The 22,147-nt window shown below is 37.0% G+C and overlaps 3 protein-coding genes across 7 annotated transcripts; 2 read left to right on the top strand and 1 right to left on the bottom strand.

Annotated features, from left to right (window-relative positions):
- Positions 1 to 928: 928 nt before the first annotated feature.
- On the top strand, positions 929 to 3,768 carry LOC306856493 (uncharacterized protein C1orf50 homolog). Its single transcript, XM_079395825.1, has 5 exons — positions 929 to 1,087; positions 2,088 to 2,203; positions 2,295 to 2,381; positions 2,719 to 2,850; positions 3,082 to 3,768. The coding sequence occupies exons 1-5, from the start codon at positions 1,039 to 1,041 to the stop codon at positions 3,259 to 3,261; spliced, it is 564 nt and encodes a 187-aa protein (XP_079251951.1). The 5' UTR covers positions 929 to 1,038; the 3' UTR covers positions 3,262 to 3,768.
- Positions 3,577 to 7,414, bottom strand: LOC306856492 (AP-5 complex subunit beta-1-like). Of its 2 annotated transcripts, none has more exons than XM_079395823.1 (3): positions 7,308 to 7,400; positions 7,051 to 7,206; positions 3,577 to 6,446 (listed from the first exon to the last, which is right to left on the bottom strand). In XM_079395823.1, exons 2-3 carry the CDS (start codon positions 7,192 to 7,194, stop codon positions 3,783 to 3,785), a joined length of 2,808 nt encoding a protein of 935 aa, XP_079251949.1. In that variant the 5' UTR covers positions 7,195 to 7,206; positions 7,308 to 7,400; the 3' UTR covers positions 3,577 to 3,782. The 2 variants fall into 2 exon arrangements, with proteins under 2 accessions (XP_079251949.1, XP_079251950.1); XM_079395824.1 differs by having other exon boundaries at positions 3,593 to 6,446; positions 7,051 to 7,195; positions 7,308 to 7,414.
- Positions 7,415 to 8,765: 1,351 nt separating this feature from the next.
- Positions 8,766 to 21,841, top strand: LOC306856464 (cell division control protein 42 homolog). 4 transcript variants are annotated; one of them, XR_013783018.1, is made up of 7 exons: positions 8,766 to 8,840; positions 14,032 to 14,174; positions 14,369 to 14,441; positions 14,842 to 14,951; positions 17,163 to 17,360; positions 20,491 to 21,043; positions 21,688 to 21,841. XR_013783018.1 is itself a non-coding variant. In XM_079395765.1 (6 exons), the coding sequence occupies exons 2-6, from the start codon at positions 14,070 to 14,072 to the stop codon at positions 20,578 to 20,580; spliced, it is 576 nt and encodes a 191-aa protein (XP_079251891.1). In that variant the 5' UTR covers positions 8,766 to 8,840; positions 14,032 to 14,069; the 3' UTR covers positions 20,581 to 21,841. The 4 variants fall into 4 exon arrangements, 2 of the variants coding, with proteins under 2 accessions (XP_079251891.1, XP_079251892.1); XR_013783019.1 differs by having other exon boundaries at positions 20,491 to 21,553; positions 21,679 to 21,841; XM_079395765.1 differs by having other exon boundaries at positions 20,491 to 21,841.
- Positions 21,842 to 22,147: the final 306 nt, after the last annotated feature.

Genomic DNA, 22,147 nt, shown 5'->3' with positions numbered 1-22,147 from the left:
AACCGATGCATTCTGAACTGAAATTACAAAGAATGTATACATAAAATATATAATCTGGGAGAACTGAGTTTGCATGCTTATACTCACACTTAAAATGTTTATTTTAGAAATTTTATTTTAATGATAACTGAGTCAAGTAATTGAATGTAGGCCTAAGTGATGGCTATTTGTATTTTTCAGCTCACACTTTTATTAAGCATAGTGACACATCAGCATTTATTCTCACATGAATAGTCTACATAAAATGCAGTATTCTTGATAGTGACCTGGTAAGCATAATTTAATATAATAGTCTTTATTTTAACGAGTTATTTTTACATTTTAATGTTCAATTTCACATAAATAAAATCTAATTGTAGTCACAGACCACCTGGGATTCTTTAAACCCTCATAAAAATGGCACATATTTACAATGTTATTTTAAAGTTTACTAAAAAATTTAATTTCACGTTTTTTTTTTTCCGGTTAGAAATATGTATATACTAAACATGGCCCTTTCCCCCTTAGTGTTACGGGAAAAACCTACAACTCATTGTTTAGATAAAAATAGATAAATATATAAAAACAGAGAAACATCTTGCATAATTCAGGTAATATGAAGGAAACGTCCAAAACAAGTGATAAACGTGTACAGACTTGCTGACTTTTATCATTTCAAACTTAGATCTTTCATAACTGCAGAAAAGTCACGTTGCAACATTATCTGCAGTCTACATAACACGACATAACCATTAACGCGAAGGCGTTCGCTAAATATGCACTGTTGCTTTGCATTTTAATTATCGATATATTAAATATAAATTTGCCGTGTAATATTCAAAAATATTATTATAGAAACACGTGCTATAGTTGGACCGCCATTAAATATGTGTAGAAATTATTAGGTTAAAAAAATATAGGTATTTTTACACGGGCAAATATCACGGCTACTACTCGGTGCAGGAAACACAGTAGGACCCCAGAAACGCCTCCTTCGTTTTACACTTTTGTGACACCGGTGAAAAGTCTCGTGTTAATTACGGCATCTTTACATACAAAATGGATAAAACTATCAGTCTACCACAACAACCCAACAAAACCACCACGGGTAAGACTAACGCTTTCAGTGGCAAAGCCACTAATTATAAGAACAAGCTAGTGTTTTCAGTTTAGGCTGTTTATCACGGATTGAATTGGTCGAGTTCATCATTCCGTCGTTTTAAACAGCAGCGGTTGGATATTTTAAGTGTAAAGTATTATCAATGACAAACAAAATATATGCTCGTGATAAGTTGACAGATCTTTCGTAATGTTATGAAATGTCATCTAACTGGATTGGTTCATACGTCATGCCATAAGCTACCAGTTACTCACGTGCTTCACATTTTCTCAGAAGCTTAAGATTATTATTATTATTTTTTTTTCATTTCAGCATCATGAATATGTCCTGTGCACCTCCAAAGTCGCTTACTTTCAATCTTGAGAGCTTATCCAACCTGTTACTTAACGCTTATAAAATGCACATAGCAGCCTTCTTGATGAATTGCTGTGGATAGGTTCAGTGTAGAAAGCAGTAAAAGCCCATTTGTAATTTCCCTTTAATGGCAGTGGCGCTTAAATGTACTGTTAGTTATTATAATAATACATATTGTAAGATGACGAGGACGTTGAAGATCTCAAAGATGTTTAATGCAGCCTTAGTGACTCTAGTGCATGTAGTGCCTTGGGATCAACGGAGTCAGAATGAACCCCTCACATCATAAACTCAAACCTTTCATACATACACGATTTAAACCATTAAATGTATTTGCTCCTGTCTTACCCGCTGTGGTCTGTATGTCTGAGATAGTTCTCTATGTCCCACAACCGTTCCTATTTTTCAATTGATGACCATTTGCTCAGGGTGTGATCATCCCAAATGGTGCAGAAAGAACACAACCATTGACTTTCTTCTTCTCTATAATAAAAAATACATTTTGGGAAGGGATCATGGTTTAATATGTATTTTGGAGTGGAATCTAGGTCGGAGCACTAGTTTCTTACAATATGAAAAATCATCTCTGTGCTGTGCAACAGGATTTTACATGTCAACACTGTTAATATTATAGTGACCTTGGTGGAGACCAGCAGTAACCCGAGTGGAATGGCACTGGTGAGTCCCTACCAGACTAACCGGGTTGGAGATCCCATGGATCTAGTTGCTCTGGCACAGCAAGTACAGAAGGTAAGTGATACTTTAGCTCTTTATCACTTTTGTGATATAGACATCATTTTTTATAAATCAATCATTCATTTAGTTTTTTTGTGTTTTTTAGGGAGATGAATTCATCAGAGCCAATGCTTGCAACAAACTTACAGTGATTGCTGACCAGATAAGATACCTTCAGGAGCAAGCAAGAAAGGTACAATTGAACTGCAAATCAAAATGACTATTTTGTTATACAGCAGTACTGGACATAAGGTAAAATTGTTTACCATTAAATGTTGTTTTTTTTTCTTCTTTGAAAATGTACTCACCCTCAGGTCATCCAAGATGTAGATAAATTTGTTTGTTCATCAGAACAGATTAGGAGAAATTGCATTACATCACTTGCTCACCAATGGATCCTCTGTAGTGAATGGGTGCCGTCAGAATGAGTCCACACTGCAAACTATTCCTTTAATGTTTAAATATCTGAGCCAGTAATCTGATATGTGACAAATAAATAATGGTTCAATTATTTCCTGTCTACACTTCAGGTTTTAGAAGATGCCAAGAAAGATGCTGAGCTTCACCATGCTGCCTGCAATGTTGTGAAGAAACCAGGAAACATGTATTATCTCTACATGCGTGAATCCGGACAGCGGTACTTCTCTATTCTGTCTCCACAGGTCAGTGGATTGCCTCATTATGAGTGTCTGGGTTTTATCAGTTGACATGAGTGAGAAGAGAGGTCAATCTGAATTGGTTGGTGCCAACTAGTAGTGATTAGTGAAACAAAATGTTTACTAGGTGTAATTGCAATATAAACTCAAAAGTCACCAGAAAACAAATAATTGTGCTAATATAATGCACAGTATCTAACAGCTAATTTAATATGATATGGTTTCAATCTCTTACAGGAATGGGGTTGTAGTTGTCCTCACAAGTTCCTTGGCGGATACAAACTCCAACATGACATGTCTTGGACACCACAAGAGGAAGTTGAAAAGCGGGATGCTGAAATTGGCATCATGGACAAACTGTTGAACAGACAAACTGCTCTTCCAGCCTGTACAGAGCCCAACTTTGAAAGTCTTTGACAGTGAAAGGTCACAGCTCGCTCACTCACGGACTGTCTTATCTGGTCATGGAGGCCACATGGTCTTAAAAGCTACTAATAGTTTTTTTAATATAAAGAGGGAATTGAATTAAAATCAGTTTGGCAGACTGGAAACTTTCCTTTGTCACTTCTACTGGACCTGTAAATGTATCATTCAATCATGCATTTAATGTATCTTTATGGTCAGATTTTCTGTTACATTTATTTGAAATGTTGCGGTCTAATTTATCTTAATTTCAGGGCTACTGATGTTTTTGGGCATCTCGTTTACATTAAATCAGTTTTTCAGTGCCTTCGTTGATTTTTCTTTTAATAAAAAAAGCAGTAGAAAAGCACTACTTACTCTACATGAAACAGCATAACATATGTGCTCATCATATATATACATTTTATTAAACATGCAAGTCTGAGATTTTATATACAAAAATGAATGGTGTTACATCAAGAAAGGAATTAATAAAAATGAATTGGTTAAAATTAACTCTGCAAATTAACACCCGTTTAGCCATCTGTTACTGTTGAGCTACAATTATCAGTAATGTTTTGGAGGTAAGAGTTCACAAAAGGTAACAGCTCCCAGTTGTCCGTTGCAATGCTGACCCGAGCGGCGTCCTCAGCCTGTGTAATTTTCAAAAGGATATGGCACTTGGGTGGAAGAAAGAACAAGACTTTCCATGATCTTTCGCTTTGCTGATCTGTAATGAGGTAACCTTGAAAATGTGTCTTGATCAGATCAACAAGACCTTTATCTTCAGGTTTAAAACAGAACAGACTAATGGCAGATTTGTCAGGATTTCCAGAAGCTGCGGCCTTCCAGAGGTGTTCAAACACTTGCTCTTTGCATTCACAGGGTGAGTTTGGTGGTAAAGGCAGAGGAAGGAATATCTCAGGGAATGAAACGCTCACATCAGGCAGTCTGCTGTGCCAAGAGCGTCCGTCTTGTGTGCTAAACATGGCACTGACGCATAAACTAGTAGGGTAGGGTTGAAAGGGCTTGAGCTGGACTTTGACCTCAGGTGGCTTTCTATCTCTGAACACACATGGTACGTGTATGTCACTTACCTTTGCATAGTTTGAGTCTTTCAGCTCAAAATGCAGACAGATTGTAAAGACTCTATCGAATAAAGGATCTGTTTCTTCTGCATGAGTCAGATTGTACCTCAAGGTGACCTCGGAGCCAAATCCAGGTGTCTGAAACTGCCCTTGATAAACCTCCAACCAATTCTTAACCTCTCCTGTTGCCTCCAACGACTCTGAAGAGCTTTCAGAAGAGCTTTGTGAGGCTTTTTCTTGCACCTTGATGAGTTGTAAAACGTGCCGGTTAGTTTTGTGCACAGTCAGGTTACTGGCGATGCCCTCGCTCTCGGACATAATTGCAGAATGTGACCGCTCTTTGGCACGTCCTCCAAGTCCTTTGGCGAGAACCCCCGTAAGCTTTTCCCACGAAAGGTTGGTTAGCAATCTGTAGTAGAAGCGAGCGTGATCCTTAATGTCCGTATCGTCGTAATGTATTGATATGTATTGCAAAAGATCAGCCAACTCGATAAACACTTGATCGATGGAGGGGTGCTCCAAAAGATTGCGACAAACAGCGAGAACTGCGTCTCCAACCTGCCAGTTGCCTCTTTCACACAAGTTGGAGTTGATGAGGACATTGAGAAGAAGGTAAATGGTGTTTCTCTGGGTAATCTGACCCTCTTTAGCCACTCTTTTCAAGACTTTCAAGTGCCAACTCAAATTATGAATCGTCAAGTGTAATGGAGGCATTTCCATAATGCATTTTTGAAGCCCTCTTAGCAACTTGACCGACCAGACTGGGTCATCCAGATGCTCCTGGATGCGATTCGCGAGGCCAATCAAATTGGGAGCGAGTCGCGAATGTCTGGAATACATTTCGCATAATTTGTCGATCAGCTTCTCTGAGAGTTCTTCCATGCCATTGAAGTGCATGAGAAAAATAAACAACGCTCTGAAAGAGGTCACCACCACTTCTCTGCTACCGTCATTGTCTATGATATTCAAAAGGGCCATTATGTGATCAAACAGGTAGCTGATTCCTTTGTCCGCTTCGCCCTCATCGGCGACCTCAAGGTGCACTAAACAAAGAAGGTTTAGCCTGCAGAGCATAGTTGCACTATCATTGAAAACCGTTGGATGAAGAGACGCTGCCAGACGTGGCGTAACCAGAACGGGTAGACTCTCTTCTCCGCTGCTGGATATGGGCCGGTTCTCAGGGAAGTGCAGGATGCACTCCATGTAGAAGAGCTTTTCTGGAATTCTTAGGAGCGGATGCTGGGCTGTGCCCACGAGACGCTTGAGTAGGAAGTTCTCGTCCTCTGCGGTGAAAAGGCTATCTGTGAATGTGTCCTTCATAAAGAGCGTGGCATGCATGAGCGAAACATCTGCCGTTCCGAAGAGTCGCAGAAGCTGGGATTTGAATAACGTTGGAGAGAGTCCTGGGACCATGGCGACAACTTCTACAAGCTCCCCAAGTAGTGCAGACTGGGAAACAGGTGTTAGCAGGTAAGACTCCTCCAAGAGTGAAGACATTATAGATTTGAGTTCTTTACAATCCAGTCCTAGTGGCAAACGTGGGACTTGCACCAACATGTTTATTGGCATCCAGGTCAATCCTAACTGACTGCTTTTCCATGCAAACCCTTCATTTCCTCCTAAGACACTCTTAAACTCTAGGTCAGTAACATCTTTTTGGTTCGTCAAGATCCTTATGGCATTCTTCAGCCCGAGTGTGTAAAGCAAACAGTAGGACTGATGCAGAACTGTGGTTTCTTGCTGTTTTAGAAGATACAGGGCCTCTAACTTTTGAGAAAGAAGACCAGGGCTACAGGTTTCTATTTCTCGTAGGCAATCACAAGCGGTGGCCCTTATTGGCTGCTGGGCTAGACCACCTCTGTAGTCATTGGTGTCCTGGATCGTCTGAAATAGCAGGTCAAGCCAGTCTTCAGCCGTCTTTGTGTGGGTAGCCAGGCAGGGTGTACATATTATCACATTGGTGATGGCCAGCATGATATTGCACTTGAGCGTGATGGATTTCTGTGGCATGTGAGAGAAGACTGACAGGAGTTCAAGAGCCGTTTCCTCTCCCACAGAGGCAGAAGGGCAGAGAACGGTTGGATGCTCCAGTAGCACAGACACAAGGAGTATCTTATAATAAAGAAAAATAAAAACACAATATTACACAAAAACAAGTATTTCAACAAAGCTTTATGGTAATTAACAGGTCTAGTTACTGCAAAAGCTGCAAACATTGTGGAGCAGGGTTTTTATAATTAATTAAAACTAACACCATTAAACACTTTCATTACTTTATTTCAGCTAAGACAATATTTCTAAGTTTTATTTAACTTGATGTACTAAAATAACAAAGTGAAATAAAGTTAGTAAAAAACTATATACATATTGAAAAAAAATATATATAAAATACACAATGTTCAAGACTTTAAAAATAAAATGAAAGCAGAAACTATAAAAATTAAAACATAATTAAAAAACTATAACAGTATCTTAATTAAACTGAACTGACCCTGTTGTGAAAAAATACAAGAATGTATTATAATGAAAGCATATTTGTTTATTTGAAAAATAGTGTGTACACCTCTGGCTGATAAACAAATATTCCATATAAAATTTGTAATAATATTTTATATATATGTAGAATATTTTTCTACTATTTCAACGTCTGCACTCAAGCACAAACAGTATTTTATAAATTACAGTGCCATAAATATGAAGTACGTGCGTTAGTTACCTTGAGTTGATCATTGGCCTTATCTTTCCGCAGTTCGTGCAGGAGTTCAGCCAAGAAACTCTCAGTGGTGGTGCTGGCCAAAAACTGCGATGGACTCAGTAGAAATGCAGATATTCTCTGATCCCAGAGATCCGCAATAGTCATTCTGTAAATAAACTGTGACTTGCGATTAGAAAGGATGAATGTATTCTACATTGATTTAATAATGCACCCGAACATTAACATAAAAAGCGCATTCTTTAAATTCAATAACTTACCTATCAGATCACACTTAAAAACATAAATAAAGCAATTTACTATGTAACGTCCAACTATAGACGTCTCTGGAAATCATGTGCTCCGAAGCTGTCACATGATCAACCGCATAGTGACACACGCTTCAAAATTAAAGTCCAGGTCGTCGATATTTAAACATCCCACAATAATTTATTTTGTTTTCATTATTTGATTTTATAGTGAATATTTGTAGATTCTTAAAATATATATATATATTTTTTATTACACTCATAAACTCACATTTCTGAGCTGAAACAGTGTGCTTTTATTTTGAAACGGCGATTGTCTCGTTTTTGACGAGCATTTTACTGCCATTAAATATTTTGAGAAGTAGGTCAAAAAGCAACCTAAATTAGAAAATTTAATAAATAATTAGAAATAATAAAATCATTACCTCTACAATGAATAATCAGCTCCTGGCTTGTAAGGTAATGTGATGCACATCTTATCTTGACAGATATCAGAGTGTATTGCTGTTATTACATATCAACACTGCTGCTGTTGCAAAGAATTGCAAAACAATATATAAATTATATCAACATATACGTAATTAAAATAATATATGTATTAAACATATTAAAAGGGAAATATTTTAAGAAATCATTTCACATATTAAGCCTAATTTATTATAAATATTAATATTTTATTTACATGATATAATCATTAATTAGCTTGTAAATGGCAAATTACTTTTTTGATTTGACAAAATCCTGCTTTATCTTTTCTCCCTCCTTGTTAATGAAATATTGATTTGCATTTTGCACAAATCCTTGAAGTTTTTTTTTTAAAGACATTTTTATTTTAATTTGTGTTGGTACAGAGATATGGTGACTTTAATTTAAACTAATTATTAGAGTTTGACAATTGACAGAATTTTCTCATGTCGCTCAGTTACGTGCTGCATTTATTTATTTATTTTTATTAGAACTACACCAAAGATATATACAATTATTTATAGATATATAACAAGATATATACAAATTTACAATTATATCAAGACATCCAAATAAAAAAAATTAAATTTAAATAAACGTGGGTTTACAGTCTACATTACAGATATAAATATACAAATATACATTTTGACAAGAATACAGAGGGAAAACAGCAACTAAATGCCAATAATCCAAAAAAACTGCATATATGAGATACCTTTTTTCAATTAAATTCAGCTCTTTAGCAAATGCAATTTCATCTTTAATTTTTTACTATCAATAAACTGAAGAGAATCCATATATGAATGTACATCAACCATAAAAACCTTCAAACAAGGTTTAGAATTATTTATTTTAATTTTATGGATATGAAACTTACCAAATACAATCATAAGATTCAGCATAAAGTTAACAGATATACTTTTTGATTCAAAATAAAGTAAAAAATCCTTGAAGTTCTGTCTGTAATGAAGTGTGATGGAGTGACGCAGCGTCGCTCGCGCCCCTGTTCTTCAGTTCTGGAAACCCCGCGCGCGCGGACCTGCCAACGCCCGGCGCAGAGAAACAAACAGAAAGGATACGGTGAGTGCCAATGACGCTCTAAATATTAACTAGATTTTTCTTCTTATAATCAACATCAGCGATTGACTTGGTGTAACATCGAGTTATGAATGTGTACTGTATGAATATATATACATACTGAATGGGTATTTAACGAATTAAACGTGTTATATGGCACCGGACGGCAGTTAGCACAGGCGGCTAACGTTAGCTAAGGCTGAGTAGAACCGGTCAGATTTTACCATAAGCGCTTTTACAATTATTATCTTGTTATTGTGTCATATATACATGTAAAGTCTGTGTTAATACAATAATTAATTATATTTTTGTCGGTGTTAAATGAAAAGCCATTCCTGGCTTTCAATATGTCATCCTTTGCAGTCGCCTGTTGACGACGGATAACTGTCATTTATTTATTTTTCATGTTAGCACATTACAGCTAATTAGTTTTAAATGCAGATTGAATTATTGCGATTGCTATAAAGGGATTGTTTATTGCTTATTAAAAATGTTGTTTTGGGCCTTCAGTGGTATAGCATCAGTGGAATTTCAGAAATGCTGCATATGTATTTATATATATATATATATATATATATAATTGTGTCATTGAATCTGAGTTTGTATTGTTTAGTATGGATGACACTGGCAGACCTGTTATTGATCTCAAATATAAAAAAAAAAAAAAAATATATATATATATGTATATGTGTGTGAAATCAGTGCAGTATCATGACCCTATATGTATAAAAGTTCATGTTATTGCACTAATTTGGGAAATAATTTAAGTGGTTCTACTGGGTTGGAAGGTACTAGTTGACCATTGTACTAATGGATATTTGCATCCAAGGTACTGCTTTTGATTTCTTCTTGTAGACTGAATGGTGTACCGGTGAATTAAGTACCAAAGCATTACTCCCTCTCAGTCTCACATAAATTTGTTTGGTAGAGGAGGACACAGCATAATTTGTACTTGCATCATTATGTATTTTGCAACAAGTTCTCTTTTACTTCTGGTCATTGAGGAAATGCTTTTCCTGCCACAAATGAATCGTTAAACTATCACAGGAAGAAGGCAGGACTTGCATGAGAAGAATGGACGAATCCAGCTAGAACTAATCTAGCCCTCTGTTTTATATGTGATATTCAAATTATTTTTTACTCTAATTCTTACTGTAAAGGTTCATTTAGCACTATTTGGTGGGTCTCTAAAGAATAGCAACCAGCAACAGCTTTCAAAGTAATCTATTTAATATGTAGGGTGGATTATTACTTATGTTTTTCCATAACAGCCGTTCATTCTCAAGTGCAAAATATGTAGTTCGAATTAGACATGATAGCAAAACAGTTTGGCTCACATTTACATTATTAATGTTGCTAACAACGAAATAGTTATAGTGCATTTTTATTGCATTGCCAGATGCTGAAATAAAATTATTTCTCATTATTTCAATGTTTTATCATGCTGTTCATGCATAATGTATACATATAATATAAGCTCATCACCCATCAACGTCTATGGAAACCTCATTCTCATTTTTTTTGTAAACATTTTTTAAAGGCTTTTTACTCACAATTCTGACTTTTTTCTTAATTCTGAGAAGGAGAACTCCGAAACAAACAAACTTAGAATTCTGAGCCAGAATTGTGAGATGTAAACTCAGAATTGAGCGGGAAAATATTTATAATTTTGAGTTTATATTTTGCAGTTCTGTGTTCATATTGAATTGCGAGAAACAAAGTCCAAATTGTGAGATTAAAAAGTTGCAATTACCTTTTTATTTTTTATTCTATGGTGAAAACTGGCTTTCATACATGTCAGACTAATTAAAGGAAATTATTACTGTGTAAATGTCTTTTTCTGTCTTAAACAAGCATTACTGGTCATTCAATCCCATATGCCTGCACTGATTTTATTAATTTTATGTGTCTATCATCATATCAATGGCTGATGATGCATGGTCAAATATTTTCCACCCCAAAAATCAGGGTGGATTTGGGGAAAAAGAAGAATTAGAGGTGAGACTGATTCAAATAGGCTTGTCCAATGTACCCTGGTTTTAAAGAGCACGGATTTACTGTCTAGGTTTGCACATGAATCAGGATTATATTGCTTTACACAGTCTAGAGCTTGAAGGAAATTGAAGTTTGGCCTTAATACAGTTATTTCCAGTACACCACTTTTTGTTTGTGGGTTTTTCACTGACTGTAGAATGAGGTCAGGCCTTGCATCCGCAGATTGCAGTGTGCGAGGGGAAGGAAACAGCCGGGATGGGCTTCCATCTCCTCGTCCTGACCATCTGTGAGCTTGAAGGCTCACCCGCTTACTGCTGCATAGCTCTGCAGAGGCTTAGCTGCTGCTCAGGCGCAGTGCAAACAGCAGGAAATGGTTCTTTCAGTCTCGCTCTTCGGTCCCCTGCTTCCCCTCCGCACACCACAGGGAAAGGCTGCTGCTCTACTATTATTTCTGCCCCCGTGTGTCCTCTCCACACGCTTGGGGTCTGTGTGGTGTGGATAGTGGTTTAGCATACTGACCCGCTGTACAATGTGCAGAAACTGGTGACATTATGCTTGAGTTTATAGCCGCAGTGACCCACAATCAGATCAGAGGGGGGCAATTTTGAATATCTTAAATGTGAACTGTATAAGAAATTAACGCTTGTTTTTCCTTCATTCTTTGTGTTTGCTATTGGTTGTGATGTAATTTTATTGCATTGTATTGAAAAACTCTTCACAGTGTGTATCTAATATTCCCATTAACATAATTGCAGACTGTCGTACTAGCTTGTATAACTGACTTATTTTGTCCAATTTTATGTTTGTTTTAGAGGCCAATTTGTCAATTTAGACCCATACAATTTAAGAATTTTCTTTACATGGTTATATAAGTGTTGTTTACACAGCACACATTTTATTGCCAAATTTATATTCTCAAATTTTAGTGAAGATGCCATTTGTGGCACATTCACAATTTTATTTCCAAATTTCCACTGCATGGCCATTGCAAAAAATAAAATAAATGAATAAAAAATTGAACAAAAAAGACATCTTAATATTTTATGGATTACATTTTCTGTTCATCAACTACTGGGTGCACAATGTGCAGATTGTGCATGTGTGTTATCTTAGAACATGGTCAAACTTTCACACTAACATGTTAGAGACCGAGTTATGAGAGAATATGAATAGTTGTGCACTTGAGGTAGGATTTAGGTTGTCCTTAGTGTAGTTTTGCATGAGCAAAATATGAGTGTTTAATCACATTATGTGAAATTTGGAGTATCACTTCAAAGATGAGGCTGTTTGTCAAATCACAGTGTGTCTTTTGCTGATGCTCTTCTAGTATGTGTACTTCAGATTAGGGCTGAGCGATTAATTGCATTTGCGATAATATCGCGATATATGAAAACGCGATTTTTCAACCGCAGAGGCTGCGATTACACTGTCACGTGACACGCGAGAGTAAAGAGGTGTGTTCGACTTGAAGAGCAATCGGTGTATGAGATCAAAGTATGACGAGAGAAAGCATAAGCATACGTCCGTTCTTATAGCTCTCGCAGTATTTGATGACAGCGATCGGTCTAGCTGCGCTGCTTCAAGTCGAACACAGCTAAGCAGTCTTCAGAGGAAGCATCAAGTTGGCACGCTATGTTGACAAGTCCGCGGTTTGCGGTCTTACATAGCATGCAGAATCGACGTGCTACATGTGAATTATATCCTGTGTTGTATTTTCCTGTCAAAATAATGGGAGTTCCTTTGGAATTCTTCAGCTTTTAAGAACTGCCGGGTTTTCTGGTAGTGGGCGGGACTAATACGCAAACGACAATCTCATTGGCTGGCGCTCACCTATTATCGTCCCAGTTTTGATTTCAGCGAATCAGTTCGAGTGAACGCTGACAACCTGATTAATATTCATGAATCCAAAAAGTGTGTGTAAAAATGACAGCAAGCGCTTCGTCCGTGTTAAAAAGAGTGAACTCTGCTGATCTGTGTTAGTGTAAGAATATATTGTTGGTATTGTAACAGTCTGAGTGGAGAATGATCTTGTAATTGATGCACCTAGTCTGCAGTCAGAACATAACAGAAGACAAAACGCTGTTAACCTTTTAAATATGGGCGATTTTCAGTCTAGTGGTATGCATTTCGCTTAAATCTGACAAGTTTCAGGCTTCAGTTGTTTCCATCAGCTCGGGGTAGGTCGGTAATAGAAAAGCCATAATGTATTTAAATGAAACCATTTCTCAGTAATTGCACATACCATTTCTAGGATGAAGCCAATCACATGCCAGACTAATTAAAGGACATTTATTACTGCACAAATGTAACTATCTGTGAGACATTGAAGGGTGTGAAATTGATTTGAATGTGACTTATTCTCGCTTATGCAACAGTTATGGGGACTGATTAATTTTGCACATTTTGTGTTGATAGCAGCTAAGCTTGTTACAGTTTCTAATATGGGTGTTTCATGCTTGCAGACCAACAACACATTTAGTTTCTAACAGTGAAAATCAGTGTGAGAAACTTCACTCAGAGAGATTAGGTCTTAAAGTCTGTTTTGGTATTATACTGACAAATTGAGATGTGGTTACTGATCATAAAGTATTTCTACACTGCTTAAAGTCAACTCAAAGTCATTTGAATTAAAATATAGTTCTGTTACAAAAACAGCTCTTGTGTTTTTGAATCTTTCACTACATTTTGTCATATGAACAACTGTAAGTGAGTCTGGTGTTAGTTTAGTAACCAGTTTGATGGATTTAGTGAATAACTTGTAACTAGCAGTTCGTTCAAAGCCATTTGATCATGAATCTTTCAACACTGTTTGTGCTGTATATTTCTTTTGTGATGCAGGAAACACTGATTTAAATCATATGGTCCATTCAGATCATACAGTAAAGGAGAATTTAGCCCTGCTAGATACAGTTCCCGCTCTGAATATTGCTATCATGAATGATCCCATTTCCTCTTTCTGCTCTCCCTCTATGTTATAGAATGCAATAATGATTTGCTAAAAATAATTTGGCTGTTTCTGTGGTTCTATCTGTATTTTACTCTGCACATGTGATAGTAGTGGGCATAGAGATGTTGTGTAATACACATGTGCTTAAGTGTCTCTCTTTACACCTTCTAAACTTGAGACTGACACACTAGTGGTGAGTCAGCTATTATTGAATAAAGTGTCTCATGTGAATGCTTTTGTTTTTCATTGCAGATCTTGAATGAGAACAGTGGATTTGTAAAAGCACAGCTATGCAGACGATCAAGTGCGTCGTTGTTGGTGATGGTGCAGTGGGTAAAACCTGTCTATTAATCTCCTATACAACTAATAAATTCCCCTCCGAATATGTACCAACGGTGAGTATCATTTTCCGGTTCCTTTCATGTTCCCTTGTGTTATTGAAGTCTCATGTCTTGACCTGTCATGTTTATGATTTATTTTTCTTTTTTTTCTCTGCTGTATTTCAGTGGCTGTAATCCTTTTATTGTATGAAAACAAAGAAAAATGTTTCCTGAATGTACAAAGAACTCTTTCTTTGCTCTGCTTACAGGTCTTTGATAACTATGCAGTTACGGTTATGATTGGTGGTGAGCCATACACCCTTGGGCTGTTTGACACTGCAGGTACAGTAGAAATTACTTGGTTGAACCTCTTCACTTTAATTTATAGCTTATTAACGTGCATCATCATTAAGCTTTAATAAAACCTGTTTGACAGTAGGAATTTCTCTGGATTTTAGAGTGTCTGTGATGGTGGAGCTCATAGGCTAATGGGGAAAAAAACATTCATGATGATCATTATTATAGAAATTAGACCTCAGGAGCTTTGGATCATTCCACACATTCCTGTGGAGGGTGGTTGAGCTTGAAACTGCTTTTTCTGGAGGATTGTGGGATCAGTTTTTTGCTCTGCGTATGTTCAAATGCACCATGGGCAGCATGACTGAATGACGTCCATTGGCTACTCAGGATTGCAAATACACTCTTGGTTTTAATTTATCATTTCATTTCCATCTCTTTGCAGGTCAGGAAGATTACGATAGATTACGACCCCTGAGCTACCCTCAGACAGATGTCTTCTTAGTCTGTTTCTCAGTTGTTTCACCTTCTTCGTTTGAAAACGTCAAAGAAAAGGTGAGCTTGAATCATTTGAACCTCCTAGGACAATACTTTTTTTTTTTTTTTTTATTCACTGGCCTTTATTTTTGATGTGACATGCTGTTTGTCTCTGCCTGTAGTCCAAACTGATCACCTGCAGTGTTTCCCTACAAGATTTGGTGAAACTATTAGGACCTTGGTCCTTCTAGAGGGATTCAGGGACATGCAACATTCTGTACATTCAAATCGGTAGAGATGCTAAACAAATCGCGATTCAGTTAGGGGTAGGAGTTTATATGAATGTATGTCTGAGGGGAACTTACTGTCTTTAGAAAAGTTTAGATGTGTTTTTTTTTTTTTACTTGCCTCTGTATAATGCATATTATAGTTCATAAGTGCAACGCTGCTTTGTTTACAGCGAAAACCAAGGCTTTAAGCACCACCTGTTGACAGAGAGTGAATCTGTGTCTCATTCAGCTCGTCTGCGGTTTCATTTCATGCAGATATTTTTTAGGTATAGTTTCACAAAACTGAAGTCAAACCATTCTGTTTTTGCTTCAAATTTAGAAATTATACAATCTTATTTAGATTAAAAACTGCTCATGTTGCATGTATGCAGCGTCTCTGTTTGAATCATGATTAAAATGCAGTGGTTGCCTCTCATTTTAAATGGAAGGAGCACAGGCAAAGCCTTATTTTGTTTATATGAAGAGATTTCTTTTATTTGTGTTATTTGATTTGGGGCTTGTTTTAAAATTTCAATTTAGTTTTGTTACATTTACATTATATTTAAATTGTGTTATTTAGCAGATGCTTTGTATCCAAACTGACTTAGAAATGAGGACAATAGTTGTCGCCAATAGCCTCGTGGTTAGTGCGCCGACATATAGCGCAACTGTACTCACGTTGACCTGAGTTCGTCCTTGGCCAATCCCGCCCCCTCTCTCCACCCAATGCTTTCCTGTCTGCTCTCTACTACTGTCCTATCCAATAAAGGCATAAAAAACCCAAAAATATAACTTATAACTAGGAATGAGGACAATAGACGCAATTAAAACCAACAAAAGAGCAATAATATGCAAGTGCTATATTAGTATATTATTATTATAGTGTTATTTCAATTTCACAAAGAAATGTGCAACATTTTGTCCAAGCAATAATAAAAGGACACATTTAATTTATAATGTGTCTTAAATCTCATTTTGTGTGAATCGAATCGTGAAATCAAAATCGTGAATCGAATCATGAGTTGAGTGAATCGTTACATCCCTACAGACAATTACAATATAATAATTATTTTACTTTTAAATTATTAGTAGCAGTAATTAGGGGTGACCCCGAATAGTCGACGGTTCAATGCTTCGATAGGAGGAGCCTTATTTGACTCCAATCTCACAGTCAAATATTCGCGGGGTGTTAGGATCATGCCATTTTGGCTATATGGGGGTTCTCAAATGTCTCACATAGACTGTTTCACATAGAGCTACCGGTTTTCTCCCAATAAGTTAATATACAGCCTATTAAGGTAATGCTGCAAAAAAGAATCTGAAACGAAAGAACCTTTTAATAAATATTTTAACTTGTGTGAATAAAATCAACCGCCCCTATAGATTTAAGTTTCACTTTCCATAATCCATGACTGACAGAGGAACATTTTGGCGGCAGGGATTTAAATCTTTAACAAGACTCAGATTGACACAGGCAGAGTGAAACACTGCATTTTTTTTCGATCAGGTAGGATACAAGTGATTTCAAAACATTTCAGCTGGTTTATATATATATATATATATATATATATATGTGTATTATTTATGTATAAGATGCATTTTTTGTGTTACGCTGCAGTAAAGCGCTTCATTGTAGTACGGTGATTACAATACAGAATATTAATAACTATGACTGGGACTGTCATATACATGACATTATAATGAGAACACTATTATAATAAAACACTGTATTTTTAGAGTTTAGTTGCTGTGTTTCTGCACGTTTCTGCACACACAGCAGTGAACACACACACACCGTGAACACACACCCGGAGCAGTGGGCAGCCATTTATGCTGCGGCGCCCGGGGAGCAGTTGGGGGTTCTGTGCCTTGCTCAAGGGCACCTCAGTCGTGGTATTGAGGGTGGAGAGAGCCCTGGACATTCACTCCCCCCACCTACAATCCCTGCCGGCCCGAGACTCGAACCCACAACCTTTGGATTACGAGTCCGACTCTCTAACCATTAGCCTTTGTCCTACAGTGGGTACCTGAGATCACCCACCACTGTCCAAAGACCCCCTTCCTGCTGGTGGGGACGCAGATTGATCTGAGAGATGATCCTTCTACCATCGAGAAGCTTGCCAAGAACAAACAGAAACCCATCACTCCGGAGACAGCAGAGAAGCTGGCCCGTGATCTGAAGGCTGTCAAATATGTGGAGTGCTCCGCTCTGACGCAGGTGAGTTAGGTCTCACGCACAGCACACAATTGTAATATGTTCATGAATGTATATCATCTACTTTATAAACAGAAACTGCCTCTTTAGTTGGTCATTTGACATGCAAAAATATCCTCAGTAAGATTATTCTCTTAGATTTCAACATCTAAAAATGTTTTCAAGTCATTCTCAATGGTTAGAAGAAGTGTCTTGATGATATAGGATTAAGATTTGACATTGGATTTTTGAAACAAAGTCTTCCAGGTGTGTTTTGTATTTATTTATATATTTATTTCAATTTTATGTATTGTTTATGTTAACAAGAAAGTGGAAGCGTCATAGCATTTGGTCAAAGGCTCAGAGACTTGGTGACTTGTTTGAATTTTTATGTTTTTAAACATTTCCTTTGGTTTGTCATCAGAGGTTGATCTGTCATTGACCAGCAATTCTTCTTGATGCTTGCTAAAATATAATGTTATGCAACTGCATAGGTGATTATTTTTATTTTTTTCCCCATAATAAGACCAAGAGTGTATTTTAAAGTAGCTATTATGGTTTTATTTTGTTTATGTTTGGCACTTTGTTTTTGTTTTGTTTTTTTAAGTCTGCCACACTAATTTATCCATTTTCATAATTTGTTAGTATCATCCATTAGCCTGTGTGGCATCTGCACCTGTAGAGTTACTGCTTAGTGGTCCTTTCTGTGCAACAAGCTCTTCTACAAGCAGCTTCTCTTCCTCACTAGCTGCTTTTCTCTGTTGAAATTTGCTAGTTCCTCTCTTTATATCTCACCTCTTCTCTCTCTTTCTCATCTGTTTTCTGTAACTGCTAACATTGGTGCTTTATTCTGTTTCCCTTCCCTTCTGTCTTCATAGCGAGGTCTGAAGAATGTATTTGATGAAGCTATCCTAGCTGCCCTCGAACCTCCTGAAACGCAGCGAAAACGGAAGTGCTGTATATTTTAAACCTCTCTCTTTCTAACGTCCCCACTCTTCCCCAGATGTTTGCTGCTTCCTTTAGTTACCTCTTGCTCCACAGAAATGACAAGTTTCCCAATCTCTTAAGTGACGTCAAAAATATGTATCTTGTTTCACCAATACTAAAGGATTTGCTCTTGCTATTTTCTTTTTTCTACTTTTTTTTGTTGGCTTTGGAGACTGCTAACGTTAGACCCATCTATTGAGAGTGACATTTGTCTCCTTTCTACAGATTTATATTGTTGTTATCATTATTTGCACTTTGGGTTTGAAAATAAACATGTGAAGTATACAATGAAGGGTTGAATATATAGTTTTTTTGCTTCAAGTACTCATATGTTGCTTTAGACATGAAGGTTCATAGTCTTTATTTCATTGTTAGTGTTAAGAGCAGACAAAGGTAAAATAGTTAATTATTTTGCTGCTCAGTTTATTTGCAAGAATCATTATTCCTTATGTCAGTGTATTTATTTTGTACTGCAACAATTGTATCATATAAAGTTAATTCTAAACTTAACGTATGGCTACAATTTGCAATTTGGTGCCATTCTTATCCTTACAGCGTCTTGAGAGTTTAAATGGCTTAATATATTCCTGTGAACTGATTTGTGCCATTAATAAAGGACAGCTGCAATTGCCATTACTTAATGCGTCTCTCTCTCATCAATTAATGCATAATGCTGTTTAAAGAGTAAATGTGTTTTAAAGAGTTGTTTTGTTTTTTTAAATGGCCTCGATCAACTTTGATGCCAACACTAACACAAGACTGTTATACATTACCCAGTGTCTTTTTGCACAAAGCGTAATCCACATCTACCTTCCACCAGTTGTTTGTGAATAAATCCTTTTCACTATGGCTCAGACAGTGGGGCCTTGTCACAGAATTCATTTGAGACATTCTAACAGAGCTCAACTGGACAATAACTTCTCAGATTACTCTTCTGAGGACAGTTTTCTCAAACAATGTCATACTTATTGTTACCAAGTGCCCAGCAGTTCCTCCTTGGCTCCAATCTGGGCATGTGCACAGAAGTGTATTGTACATGTTCTCTCTTGCTTCGGCTGTTACTTGAGGTGTTTTGTCAACAAACAAAAATAATGTGAAATTCTCATGACCAAGTGTTGGTCTTGCTCAGTTCGCCCAGATGAGGGCAGTATTGTAGCAGTTCCACAGTGCAGGTTGCATTCTCCTGCAGATCATTTGTCCCTGTGAATGTTTGTTATTTCATCCAGAAGCCTGAGTTTCTGTTTGACCAGCCCTTCGCCTCACCAACCCTTCGGTCTCTGAGCCTGTGTTTGCTTGCACTTCCACTTTCTTGTTTGACACCTTGTGTTGTGTCAGAATGACTGCACAGCATGGCTAATTCAGTTGGTTTTTCAGTTGACTGGGTTTCAGAGGAAGTATTAAAAATTGTTTACATTTTATGAAATTGGCCAGCCATCTGAAATTTTTATTTTTAGGTCGTTAGCGGGCCCACATGGAATGTGTTTGCAGAATTGGTCATTAATAAAATTTGACACATCCCCCACATGGCTAGTCCACCCAAAAATGAAAATTGTTATCATTTACTCACCCTAGTGCCATTCCAAACCTGTATGACTTTCATTATTCTGCAGAACAAAGAAGATATTTTGAAGAGTGTTGGTAACCAGTTTCATTTCCCATTGACTTCCATTATATGTAAAAAATTAAATGGAAATCAATTGGAACTGAAACTGGTTACCAACATTCTTCAAAATATCTTCCAAGTTTTCAAGTATCTTCCAGTTTTGGGAGGACTATCCTCCTTGATTTTAGATACTAGTAGGAGTACAACACTCTTTTGCACAGTTTGAAAATATATATTTTTTTCAAAATAAACAAAACTCATCCCGATTGATTATTTTCCTTTTTTTGGCTTTTTCCCAATTGCAGTTCTTAGTTGCTTGGTTCGCTGTAAATATTACTTTGTGTTATAGGCATTTCCTACACATTTAAATTTAGTTTATGCTGCTTATCCATTATTTTTATGATGCTGTTCTTATATTTTGCATTTTCAAATGTCCAAAATCATTGAATCATGTTGCGTCTGGCAGAAGTGATTTTGTTCCCAACCCACCCATTGATTTTCTTTTCTTTGTCTGTGCGTTGACCCATGTTGAGTGTCCATCTCTCCCTTGCTTTGTGTTCACAGAAAGGCCTAAAGAACGTATTTGATGAGGCGATTTTGGCAGCCCTGGAGCCCCCAGAGCCCAAGAAGAAGCGTAAATGTGTGCTGCTATGAGCGCCCTGTTACACATCTCTCCCCTCCCTTCTTTGCTCTGCTAAGGCTGGTCCACAGCTTTACACTCTAAAAAGCAATGTGTAAAAGAAGTGAGTTTCAATATTTGCTCTGCAATAAAGATATAAAGAGTACCCACCATACACATGCACATACACACACAACAAAAACCACACACGACCCACATGCCCATTAATATAAAAACCTAGAGGGCCTTTTCTAGTTTTGATTCCAGGGGTCTGTCTTCTGTACTTCATGGTGAGATTTATTAGAGATGCTGCCTTGGTTTACCAGGCATGTTTTGACATTTAAGTGGGTTAACGTAACATACAGTAGTAGCGTTACACAGGCACTCTCAGTCGCTAAAGTCTTAAGTAGGTTCAGGTTGTATTTATTTCCATTGTGCTGTGCAAACATCGTACGGTGTTCAAAATGGCAACCAAATCTCTGTTACCTGATCAGAAATGTCACTAGCCCAAGAAATAAAATAATAATTATTTTTGGAGATGCGTTCACGAGTCTGCCGTAATCCCTCTCCCAAACAACAACACCTGAAGTGCTTAGAAATAGCTCCTTATTCTTTGCCAATATTGCCATTTAATAGGCATTCAAGACAGTAGTCTTGTAAATGGTTCAGTTGCTTTCCATGTATAATTTTGACTCCTCATAAAAAAAATTGGTCTATCTCAAGCAGGGAAATTTCTAACAGTGTTAGCAGAACAAGTGGCGTGTTCTAATGCGTTGCTAGGGACCATGGAAGCGTTTTTCTTGTGATGCATGTAGGTAAGCCTCCAGGTTCCTTCGGCTAGGTTAACATTAATAATAATGTAAGCTGACAAAAGTTGTTGTAGGCTCCAGTTGTTTTTATTTTACCAAATGATGTTTTTTTTTTGTTTTGTGATTTATTATTGATTTTTGTTGTTGTTTTATCTTAATTTTGTTCTCCTCAAAAGTTAATTTCACTCCTTGTTTAGGGGCTGGATCCACAACAGTTCTCTGATCCACCTGTGGTTTTTAAGAAAGAAATCATGCAACAGTTGAATGTTTATGTGGTAGTGCAAGATAACCTCTCTCAGAACCAAGTTTAATAGTGCAGCACAGGTGGATCAGAGTTAGTGTGATTTCCAGTCTGTTTCCCCTCCCTAGTTATGTTTGTTTTTGTTTTTTGGTGTAAACCAAATGATCTGTATGAAGTCTCTCCTTTGTACTGTATATGCATTCTTTTGAGAAAAAAAATATTAAACTTATACCTTAATTGCCTTTATCATGTTCCAATCCTTTTCTTAAGGTGCTGCATGCATTGTAAAATGAACACTGAACTGAATCTTAACTTAAAGGAATGCATCTTTTCTGTGTACTTTTTTTAATTGATAAGCAAACTTGTTCTGTGCAGTTTTAGTTGTTGGTAGTGTGATCATTTCTGCCAGCAGGGTATGCTGTATGTCCAGATAGGTAAAGGATAGCCTCTTCATCAGTAATCTGTAGCAGTAAAGGCTTAGTGAGTATCTTTCAAAATGCATTCACGTGGGAATATTACATTAGTCATTTTTTCACACAAATGTAAGTGCAT

The sequence above is a fragment of the Barbus barbus genome (genome assembly GCF_936440315.1).
Source record: "Barbus barbus genome assembly, chromosome: 37".
NCBI lineage: Eukaryota > Metazoa > Chordata > Actinopteri > Cypriniformes > Cyprinidae > Barbus > Barbus barbus.
This window is presented reverse-complemented; position numbering and strand designations above follow the sequence as displayed.

What these genes read in the sequence shown, in the direction of transcription:
- LOC306856464 (XM_079395765.1), top strand. Translation starts at nt 14,070, where the DNA reads ATGCAGACGATCAAGTGCGTCGTTGTTGGTGATGGTGCAGTGGGTAAA. An exon ending in TTGAAAACGTCAAAGAAAAG is followed by an intron (nt 14,952 to 17,162) that starts GTGAGCTTGAAT and finishes TTTGTCCTACAG; the next exon opens with TGGGTACCTGAGATCACCCA. An exon ending in AGTGCTCCGCTCTGACGCAG is followed by an intron (nt 17,361 to 20,490) that starts GTGAGTTAGGTC and finishes TTGTGTTCACAG; the next exon opens with AAAGGCCTAAAGAACGTATT.
- LOC306856492 (XM_079395824.1), bottom strand. Translation starts at nt 7,194, where the DNA reads ATGACTATTGCGGATCTCTGGGATCAGAGAATATCTGCATTTCTACTG. An exon ending in AGGCCAATGATCAACTCAAG is followed by an intron (nt 6,447 to 7,050) that starts GTAACTAACGCA and finishes CTTTATTATAAG; the next exon opens with ATACTCCTTGTGTCTGTGCT.
- LOC306856493 (XM_079395825.1), top strand. Translation starts at nt 1,039, where the DNA reads ATGGATAAAACTATCAGTCTACCACAACAACCCAACAAAACCACCACG. An exon ending in TGGCACAGCAAGTACAGAAG is followed by an intron (nt 2,204 to 2,294) that starts GTAAGTGATACT and finishes TGTGTTTTTTAG; the next exon opens with GGAGATGAATTCATCAGAGC. An exon ending in TTCAGGAGCAAGCAAGAAAG is followed by an intron (nt 2,382 to 2,718) that starts GTACAATTGAAC and finishes TCTACACTTCAG; the next exon opens with GTTTTAGAAGATGCCAAGAA.